This window comes from Saprolegnia parasitica, assembly GCF_000151545.1.
Source record: "Saprolegnia parasitica CBS 223.65 unplaced genomic scaffold supercont2.101, whole genome shotgun sequence".
NCBI lineage: Eukaryota > Oomycota > Saprolegniomycetes > Saprolegniales > Saprolegniaceae > Saprolegnia > Saprolegnia parasitica.
In genome coordinates, this window is record NW_012156495.1 from 1 (window position 1) to 10,069 (window position 10,069).

The 10,069-nt window shown below is 58.0% G+C and overlaps 4 protein-coding genes across 4 annotated transcripts; 1 reads left to right on the forward strand and 3 right to left on the reverse strand.

Annotated features, from left to right (window-relative positions):
• Positions 1–288: 288 nt before the first annotated feature.
• Positions 289–3,106, reverse strand: SPRG_13654 (hypothetical protein; the record flags this gene model as incomplete). Its single annotated transcript, XM_012352507.1, has 5 exons — positions 289–1,900; positions 1,962–2,115; positions 2,169–2,267; positions 2,311–2,781; positions 2,833–3,106. 5 exons carry the CDS (start codon positions 3,104–3,106, stop codon positions 289–291), a joined length of 2,610 nt encoding a protein of 869 aa, XP_012207897.1.
• Positions 3,107–3,336: 230 nt separating this feature from the next.
• On the reverse strand, positions 3,337–5,779 carry SPRG_13655 (hypothetical protein; the record flags this gene model as incomplete). Its single annotated transcript, XM_012352508.1, has 4 exons — positions 3,337–5,013; positions 5,062–5,195; positions 5,255–5,341; positions 5,389–5,779. 4 exons carry the CDS (start codon positions 5,777–5,779, stop codon positions 3,337–3,339), a joined length of 2,289 nt encoding a protein of 762 aa, XP_012207898.1.
• Positions 5,780–6,203: 424 nt separating this feature from the next.
• SPRG_13656 (hypothetical protein) lies at positions 6,204–9,116 on the reverse strand. The gene is made up of 5 exons (XM_012352509.1): positions 8,861–9,116; positions 8,354–8,812; positions 8,197–8,295; positions 8,014–8,147; positions 6,204–7,963 (listed from the first exon to the last, which is right to left on the reverse strand). Exons 1-5 carry the CDS (start codon positions 9,084–9,086, stop codon positions 6,251–6,253), a joined length of 2,631 nt encoding a protein of 876 aa, XP_012207899.1. The 5' UTR covers positions 9,087–9,116; the 3' UTR covers positions 6,204–6,250.
• A 421-nt stretch (positions 9,117–9,537) lies between these two features.
• SPRG_13657 (hypothetical protein) lies at positions 9,538–10,057 on the forward strand (the record flags this gene model as incomplete). Its single annotated transcript, XM_012352510.1, has 2 exons — positions 9,538–9,988; positions 10,026–10,057. 2 exons carry the CDS (start codon positions 9,538–9,540, stop codon positions 10,055–10,057), a joined length of 483 nt encoding a protein of 160 aa, XP_012207900.1.
• Positions 10,058–10,069: the final 12 nt, after the last annotated feature.

A 10,069-nucleotide genomic window follows, 5' to 3' on the forward strand; every position in this document is an offset into this window, starting at 1 on the left:
GATACCTACTTGATACAATACAATAACGTATACAAATACGGTACAGTATCAAGTAAGTATCAACTATTTAAATGTCGATTATTGCACGCTACATGAACGTACTGACCACCATAGTTGGGTTTTTGGAGTCCCCAAACGATGTACAATACGACGATATTGAAATGAGACGCTCCAAATTTTTCTTCAACGTCGGCCCCGGTCTGCCACCATTCTCGGTCACAGCGCATTGTCCGGATAAGAATTCGGATAACGCACGTTGAAAGGCATCACCATCAGTGTTGGATCACATTATGATGGAGGTTTGTCGTCATGCGTTTGATAGACAACCGACCCGAGGAGGCCCCCGAGGTACCATCGCTGCGGCTCGGAGAGGTTGCTCTCCAAGTAGGCCACGAGGTCGTTATCGCCCAACGCGATGAGCGACGCGACACCCTCGAGGGCGAGCCGCGTATTGGGCGAGAGCTCGTTAAGCCGCATCTGGCTCGGATACCCTTCTGCGAGGACCCACTGGACGGATGTGAGCACGCTTACGCGCGTGCGGTGGCGCTCAAGCACAGCGTTGTACTCGCGCGTCCCCATGAGAGTGTTTTCGCACGGTTCCGGCAGCACAGCGCTGGAGGCCGACTGGCGTTTCATCGCATGATGCTCGCAGCACTGCCGCATGAGAACGAGGACATTATCGACCATGCCGAACACGCGGTGCTCTTTCCAGCAACTTTGTAGCTGGACGAGGTACTCGACCGCGGCCTTGCTGAGGAACCGGTCGGGCGGCGGCACAACAATATCGGAGCTTGGTGTGTCGTGGACCATGCACAGCGTGAGTGCATCGGTGAGTAGCTGCAGCAGCATGACGCTGATTTCAATATCCCATTCAGTCGTGGCCATGGCTTGTGTCACGTGCAGCACGTTGAGGTGGTCGGTGAACGCCACCAGCAAAAGCCGCTTGCGCTCAGCGCCGTCGCCTTCGTTCATGAGCCGTCGCAGCGTCTCGGCCGCAGCGTCGGCATCCGCGAGGCGAGGCGACGACACGAGCCGCGTGATGGCGACGAACGCGACCGAGTCTCTCGTCAGCTGGAGCACGCGGCACTTGTACATTTCGAGAAGAACCTTGGCAGCGATGAAGCGCGCTTTGGCGTACCGGCTCCGGACGAGTGACGTGAGCGTATCGATTGCGTGGGTTGCACACCGGTGCATGCCTGCGTCAAAGGCAACGGGTGCGAAAATACTCATGATGCCGTTGCGACACGTCTGCTGCTCGGCGAGGCGCCCGAGACTTATGCCTCGCGAGCCCACGATGGAAAACCGCGCGACGCGGACGTTGGAGCTTCGACGCGTAGACATTCGGGACGTGGCGGCGGACGCCAAGGCGTGCGGCGTTGGCTCGAGAAGAGCCAAGTTTGGGCCCGACTCGCGGCTGTGCGCCCAGCACCCAAACTTCCAGCACGCCGTCGGTCGTTTCGGCGTCTCGAGAAAAGGCTTGTTGCGCTCGAACCGATGGCGCCACAAGTGCCATAGCGCTTGACATGAGTACGCTGCGACGCACCCGTCCTCGGCGTGGGGCGCAGCTTGCAACGTCGCATGCAACGCGAGTATTTGAGCACGAATTTCCACCGGGTCGAGAACGACGTCTTCGAGGACCATGCTGACGGCGGCGACGGCGCGCACGCGGAGGTTGCCGTGTCGCAGCAATTCCAAAAGTGGTGCGTTGGGCACTTGATAGCGCAGCGCAGCGGCGCGGTTCCAGCGCCACACGAGAAGAGCCAGCGGCGCATACAAGATGGTCGCGACGCTTGCGAGAATGGTTTCGTATGCTGTCCACGCGTGCCGGCCCGCACTCAGCTGCATGGCCGAGACGACAAGCAAGAGCGCGCCCGAGTAGCAAGCGCTCGCGAACGAGAGACTGCGCAAATTGTTCGGGAGGTACCCGACTCCTAAACACTGACCACCGTGTTAAGAGGCACTTTAGGATCGCGTGGGTTACAGGCTGATGGGTGTAGTTGTAGTAGAGCAACGTGGCAAAGAAGAACACGTGCACGATACTGACGCTGACCGACACGACGAGCGCATCGAGCTCGAGCAGTCCTTTCTCGACGGCGTAAAAACCGAGGACCCCCGCTAGACCCCAGTCTTCGTTTGAGCCAGATCAACAGCGTGGGTGCATCTATTACCGGTGCGCACGACGATCATGACACCGTTGAACGACGCATGGTAGCGGAACTGAACGGAGAAGATATCATCGCTGAGCCGCCGCTTGTACTCGAGCGTGCCTACTTCGAAATCGACTAAGTTGCGACAAAAGCGAGTGCATACCGTAGTAAAAGGCGATAAAAAGCAGGGTGCCAAACGTCGGAAAGAGCCAAAACCGAGAGGCGTCGGCGCAATTCGTGCCGTCCGGTAGTAGGATGTCGTCGGCGCCGTTCCAACAGCCACCGACATCGACGACACCGTACAGCACTGTTGTGTAACATAGATCGTAGAGCAGTGGTGCAAGGAGCTTATCCCGGGCGCTGGTCCACGACCGCGGCCAGCAGCGCGGCGGCCATACTTCGAGCACCACGAACAGTGTCGTTCCCAGAATGCACTTGGCCCACTGCAGCTCGCCAGAGAATTGGCCCACGAACGCCCCGCTGTTGAAGAATTGATACAAAAGGAGCTGGCCAGGAATGTAGCTAAAGCCCACGACCTCGTACGCCATGGAGATGAGGAGGAGAACGCGGCGCGGGTCCCGACGCACTTTGCCAAAAATGACACGTTTCTGGCGCGCCACAACGACTCCAAGCGCTAAAGAAAGGCATCGTTGAACGACGGGCTGATACACCATGTGCCTAGTACCTTGTGTTCGAATGTCGTGGAGTGTATGGACGCCAAGTACGAGGTCGCCAAAGAGGCCCGTGCGCAAGTGGCACCAGACCGTAACACATCCAAAGCTCAGCCAGAGCGCGATCGGGAACACGTGATTGTATCTTGTATGGCCGCAGCAAGCCCACGTGCCGCTGTGCGCCACGGCGCAGAGAGATGTCCAGTTGACACCAGTCGCACGCGAGACGCACAGCGCCGACAAGCACGCGGCGTCGTCGCATGGCGTCGAGCCATTCCACAGCGCCATCGTCGACGCTCTCTCAAGCGGTTGAGCGCCAGAAAGGGCGGTTCTGTTATTTAAAGCCAATGACGTGAGCTATTTCTGCCACGCGTTACTACATGGACAATAGTGTGTCGTGTCGGTTCTGGTCTTGCTGCACTTCGTTGTGTTGGGCGGAAATCACCGTATGCGATGAGCCAGCAACCGTCATTAGAACCAGCGGATTCATGTTCTCGTTATGTTTATCATCGTGCTCATTAGCTCCAGCCAGAGCACTGTACACTGCCCTTCTCATCGACGTTGGCATTGATGGCCATGGGCCGGATACGGGCCAGCGACTCGAGATGCGTCAGCGAGGCGGAGCGAGGACCTGGCGGCTCCAGCTGCGCAATGCGACAGACGTATGCAAAGGCAGCTGGAGACACTTGGCTCTCAACGTATCCGAGTATCTTTGGCGGTGGACAGCCTTTCGGAAACGTCGCCTCCACTGTCGCGCGCGTCAACGGCGTGAGCTCCAGTATCGCCCGTTGTTGTCCGAATCCCTCGTCAATAAGAGCTGTCGCAACTGCGAGGAGTTTGTGCCGCAGCCGCTGCCGCTCGAGCACGGCCGCCACTTGCCCTGGTGTCAAAAGTACCGTTTCGGTCGATGCCATCACGTCCTTATCGACGGGAGTGACGCGCCAGGCGTTGGACCCACGGCGCGTCACGGTCGCCCCATGGCAGCATACGTGTATTGTGGCGAGAATGGAATCGACTTGGGCCGCGACTATAGGTGGCACTGACATGTCTTGAAGCGAAAGCAGAGCCGAGACCATCGGCAGAGAGAGATACGTCGCCGGAGGTAGCGTTGGCATCGTGGCCAGCGTTGACATGGCGGTGGCGAGCACATGGGTCACCGAGCGTAGAAACTCGATATCGAACACCCGCTGCACGAGCGCTTCCGCGACCAGAACCAACGTCATCTTGTCAGCCATCGCCGTCGCCACCCACGTCGCTTCTTGCGTCGATACAAACGAGACGAGGGTCCGTGCGGCGGCGACTGCGCGGCTGTGTACGGGCACGGCCACGAGCGTGACGGCCATTCGGAAGAACGTTGCTTTTCGGACTTGAATCGCGCCCGCGTCGTACATCTCTTGAAGGGTCTTGGCCGCAATGCGCCGCGCGTGGAAACACGGTGCATACAGCAACTCGATGAGCTTCTGTACGGCGTCTTCAAAGCACTGGTGCACGGCGGGGGCGTCTGCAATGCGGTTCGTGGCGCACACTGTGTGGTCCATGTCGGTCGCCTTCTCGACGAGGCGGACGAGCGCCGAGTCCATCGTTGCAAGCGACGGTACGTGGCGGCGCTGCCAGAACGTTTTCGGGACCAACGTTGCTGGTTGTGTCAGGCTGGTCTTTGCCGCGTGGGACGAGCAGTCGCGTGGCTCGGGAGCCCAACGCCCGGGGGGCCACAGCGGGTCCGACGTCGCTTCGAGAATCTGATCCCTTAAATCAAAATTGCGGTACCAAAGAAACCACAGAGCTTGGCACGCGTACGCGATGGCATACGCCGTCTCGTGGTGCATGGGATAGGTGAGTATGGCGCTGAGCCTCGCGACAATCGCTTGGATCTCGGTGTCGCAACGCGCATCGTTTTCAAGGGTGACGCTCACAGCAGCGATGGCCCGGACGCGGACGCAGTCGTGGGAAAGCGACGCCAGAAGATCAAGGTTGGGCACTTCGTAGTCCTTGGCGCGCCGACTGTTCCAACGCCAGAGGCCGACCGCGATAAGCGGGTACAGCCCCGCCGAGATTTGGACGACGACGAGTGTGAGCTTTTGGTTGGCCGTCCAGTGTCCGAGCAGCGTCACGAGGCAGAGCACGAGTGTCGTATAGCACGACGTGCCAAACGAGAGCGCGCGGAGGTTGTTGGGAAAGTACCCGACACCAAGACACTAAAACAGTCGTTAGACGAGACATATCGCAAGTGTACAGTATTGTACGGGCTGGCATCGGTAATTGTAGCACAGAAGCGAGCCAAAGAGGATCAAGTTGATGGCGCTAAAGCCGAAAATGACCATCCACGCATCGAACACCAAGAGCGCCTTCTCGATCGTGTAAAAGCCCAGTGCACACGCTACAAAAGACCATCATACATGGATGGACTTGTGCCATGCATTTAACCTGTTCGCGTACACGTCATGAGTGCGTTAAACGCTGTTTGGAACCGAAAGCGCACGGCATACACGTCGTCCGCTAGTCGCTTCTTGTACAAAAGCGTTCCTATATACAAGTTCTGGGCCCCGGTAAACTACCCAGCGAATATGTACCCCAGAAAAACACGCTAAAGACCGTAATGCCGAGGCCGAAGAAGATCCAGTAGAGCGATGGGTTGGCGCACGACTGCCCGCCAAACGACACCTCGTCGAGGTTGTTGCTGCAGCCGGTGACGTCAATGATGGCGTACATAAAGGTCATAAAGACCGTGTCGTACAGAAATGGCGAGCCGATCTTGTCCCGCCAAGGGCGGAAGCGACGGGTGTAGCGTCCGGCGGGAAGACCTTCGACGAAACCGAGCACGAGCGAGAGCACCACAAAAGTCGCGAGCCGCCACTTGCCATTTGCCTGTCCGTAGAACGAGTTGTCGCGGAGCTGGTATAGCAGGAGCTGGATGGCGCTGTAACTAAAGCCGCCGAGCTCTGCCCACATGGCCCCCAGCATGAGGAGCCGCTTTGGGTCGCTCCGAAGCTTTCCAAAGATGATGCGCTTGCGACGGGCAACGACGACGCCGAGCGCTACGCACCAAAGGAGAAAGTAACATGGTGACAAGTTTAGCACGAACCTTGGGTCTGAATATCGTGGAGCTCGTTCGCCGAGCGGCAAAAATCGGTAAAAAGGCTGTGCCGGCGATGCGCAACGATTGTGAGAGTGAGAAAGAGAAACCAGAGCACACTGGGCGACACGTGGTGGTAAGCACTGTAGCCACAGCACGACCACGTTGTGATAGTAAGCGTACGATTGCATCTGAGAGGACAGGTGCAGGTCGGATCACACTCTGCGCTCGAGGCCCCTCGCATTGTACTACTAGGGCGTGGCGGGTACGCTGCGCTGCTAAATCCAAATGAAACGAAACTGCACGTTTTGCGCTTTTGGTTTCGAAAATATATCAGTTGAATTTGCTCAAAAATTGCTTTACGTCGACTCTGCGCAGTGCGTCGACTCGATCGCGATCCGCGGTCGCGATTTCCCAACGAGATCACTGAGGTACCAGTACTCAGGCATCGTCATGCGGCTCTCCAAGTACGAGAGCAAATCACTGCGCGTGCTCAAAAGCTCGAGAAGCGACGCCACAATCAGCTGCGTCGGTGGCGCCAGCGCGGCAAGTGGCAGCTGCATCGAAAACCCCTCGGCGAGCACTGCGTTGACAGCGGCCCACGCATCCATGCGCGCGCGCTGGCGGTCTTTAATCACCTTGAGCTGCGAAAAACTCAAGAGCGCTTGCGACGATTCCGATAGCCGCGTCATGGCCGTCGGCAAAACGTGTGTCTTGGAGAGCTGGCGCATGATGCGTGTCTTGGAGAGCTGGCGCATGACGCCCGGTGGTCTGTACGGGCGGGTGTTCCACACATCTTGCATCGTCATCAAGAGGTCATCGATGAGCGCCTGCGTCGCGCCCGACGGCACGTCCACGAAAAGCTCGTGCAGAGTCGAGACCATGGACCGATCCAAGTACGCCTCGCCGCTTGGAGCGTTGGTGCCGAGGCTCAAAAGCGTCTCGAGACGATCAATCAGAAACGTTAGCAGCGTAGTCACAAAGTCGATATCGCCAACGTGAACGAGAAGAGCGTCAATGAGAAGACGCAACGTCACGACGTTGGCGACTTGGCGGGCCGCCCAAATCTCATCGCGGTCGTTGACAAACCGCACCAGGGTTCGAAGCGCCGACATGGCTTTGGCGTGTGACGGGGCGATGGTGAGATTCGCTGCCATGTGCAAAAAAGTGGTCGCACTCACCCGGACGACGCTTGCTTGGTACATTTCCTGAAGCACCTTGCTCGCGAGGAGCCGGTTGCGTCGGCAGTTGCACTTGCAGAGCTCGGCGAGTTTCTTGACCGCGTGCTCAAAGCAAGACCGAATTGCAGGGTTGTCAGCAATTCGATTCGTCATGCACACGGTATGCTCGAGGTCCGTCGCCTTCTCGACGAGCTGAACAAGGGAAGAACTGTCGACCGGCGAGGGCCGATTCCGAGACCGTCGGCTTAAATCCACGGGCGCGACAAGAGATGAATTCGAGATGCTGAGACGGCCCGATGCAGACCGCCCTGCCAGCACTTGCGAGAGACTGATGCGGAAGGCGCTACTGATTGTTCCCCCAGCGCAAGTTCGCGCTGGCGACAAGCGCACCCAGCACCCAAAGGGTACAAATGCGCTTGCACCAGTTTCCGAGACGTGGTCGACCAGATCAAAGTTGGAGTACCAGAGGAACCACATGGCTTGGCACGCATACGCCGGCGCAAACACCGCCTCGGGCGGCCACAAAGTGTCATTGAGCGCAAGCAAAATCGCCTGAAGCGTGTCGGCGTCGCGCTCGGCGGTCTCGAGCGTGACGGTCACGGCCGCGATGGCTCGGACGCGGTCGCTCTCGTGCTGTAGCGCGTCAAGGAGGCTGAGATTGGGCACTTGAAAGAGCACTGCGCGGCGGCGGTTCCAGCGCCACACAGTGACTGCAACTGCGGGGTAGAGTCCAATGGCGACGAAGAAAACTGTCCACTCGGCGGTGCCCGCCTCGGCGGGATGCCGCGCGATTTGCAGCATTGAAATCACGAGCGACACTAGCGTCGTGTAGCAAGACGTGGCAAACGACAGCGCACGCAAGTTGTTGGGAACGAGCCCAACGCCGAGGCACTACATATCGTCCGAGTGACAAGTGGCTCGAGTGGCGAGGAGAGACGTACGGGCTGGCACTTGTAGTTGTAGCGAAGCAGTGCGCCAAAATGAACCAGATTCAGAAGACCGAAAAGCACGGCGACGAGCCACATGTCAAGCACGAGAAGCGCTTTCTCGACGGTAATGACGGTCAAGGCGCAGACTACCCAGTACAATACAAATGGTCTGGATGAGTGAGAACTGCTTCGTACTCGTCCGCGTGCACGTCATCATAGCATCAAACGACGCTTGGAAGCGAAAGCTCACCGCGTACACATCACTCGCGAGCTGCTTCTTGTACTTGAGCGTTCCTAGTTCATTCCAGAAATGTGAAAAATCAAAAATCAAAATCAAAAGCATAAACTCAACCCCAGAAGAAGCACCCAAAGACGACGAGGCCGAGACTGCAGACCATCCAGTAGCGCTCGGGACTGGCGCACGTAACGTTGTCGCCCAGTGCCACCGAGTCAAGACCGTTTGTGCAGCCGACCACGTTGACGAGGGTATATGCAAACGTCATGAAGAACATGTCGTAGAGAATCGGGCCGCCGAGTTTCGGTCGACGGAGGTGGCACTTGCGCAGCCATCGCGGTCCCTCGAGCAGGTAGAGCAAGCCGGAGAAAACGGCAAACAAGCCAAACTGGACAGGACCAGACACGAGACCCGCAATGTTGGACTGCGTGAGTTGGTAGATGACGAGCTGACCAGGTGTGTAGCTAAAGCCAAAGAGCTCGCTCCACATGGCGCCGAGCATGAGCAGCCGTCGCGGGTCTCGGTACGACTTGCCAAAGATGACGCGCTTCCGACGCGCAACAACGACACCGAGAGCTACGCCGTGTTGCTATATACATAGTATAGTACGAAGAGGCGTAGTACCTTGGGTCTGAATGTCGTGAAGCTCGTCGGCTGTGCTGTCGAGGTCGTGGAAGAGGTTGTAGTGGTACTGCGCACACGCGGTGAGGCTCAGAAAGACGAGCCACAAGGCGGCCGGCGCAATGTGGTGGTAGCCACCGAGGCCGCAGCACGACCAGAGCGCTGCTCGCGGCTCGACGCACTCTGTCGAGTTTACAGAAGAACTCGGGCAGACGGCGCCATGAACCATTTAGGCGCTTGCATCAAAAGGCGCTCAGAGGATTATATATCTATTTATACCAATAGCAATCTTGTCTGCTGCTAGCACCAAAGAATATTTCGGACGTTCCTTCGCTCGAGCGTTTGGTAGTCGTCCCGAACGAAGTACCCACAGTCTTCAGGAGCGCAGCCACATTGGTCGACCCACGCTGTCATGGCAAGGACATATGAGGTGCGCTGTGCTGTGTGAAGATACTCTATGTGAACACTCAACATTAGGGAGGACAGTGCAGGCCCATCGTTTAGATCGTGTAGTGTCCTCTTCATTCGTGTCCGTAGTGTCCTTGTGCGCGCTGTCGTTCCTGCTTGTCGCCATTCTTAGTCATTCTTGGAGGAAGATGGCCGGCGCGCTGTATTTTTATTGCTAAAATTGATGAATTTTAAATCATGCGGATACTTGATTTGTATCCGGACAGGCGACGATGCAACCTGGTGTGCTGCAGATCCAGCGGCGACCTAGCACGCTGCCCGACGCACCGCCGACGGCGCGCCGATGGGAGACCTCTCGAGACGCTCGCCCGCTTGCGCTACCACCAGCGCCAACACAGGTCGTGCCATCGGCACCACAAAAAGCGATCAAGTCCAAGCAGCCGCCCAAGCGTCCGACCAACGGACAGGTCAACCTCCTCGACTTTGTGGCCAAGCCTGCGAGAAAGGCCAAGGCAAAGGCGCCGCCACCAACTGCTACTGCAGCGACCAAGTCGGCGGCCATGCGTGCCACCGCGAATGCGTTTGTTCCAGGCAGCGCGACGCATCAAGATGACCCGACGACGACCAACGCCCCGCGTCCCGTTGGGACAAAGAAGAAGAAGAAGTCGACGCTCAAGAAGAAGATTCTGCGCGACCGCGCGGCGAAATGGGAGGCGTACCATCGTGCCAAGGCGGGATCATCACTGGCGCCGCCACCGAGCGATGCCAACCCCGAGAAAGCGCAGTCCGTGACCATTGACCACT

Excerpts from the sequence above, each read along its gene's own strand:
- SPRG_13656 (XM_012352509.1), bottom strand. The coding sequence starts at position 9,086 with ATGGTTCATGGCGCCGTCTGCCCGAGTTCTTCTGTAAACTCGACAGAG. Across the intron at positions 8,813-8,860 it reads TCACGACATTCAGACCCAAG|CTCTCGGTGTCGTTGTTGCG; the intron begins GTACTACGCCTC and ends AACACGGCGTAG. Across the intron at positions 7,964-8,013 it reads ACAACTACAAGTGCCAGCCC|TGCCTCGGCGTTGGGCTCGT; the intron begins GTACGTCTCTCC and ends GACGATATGTAG.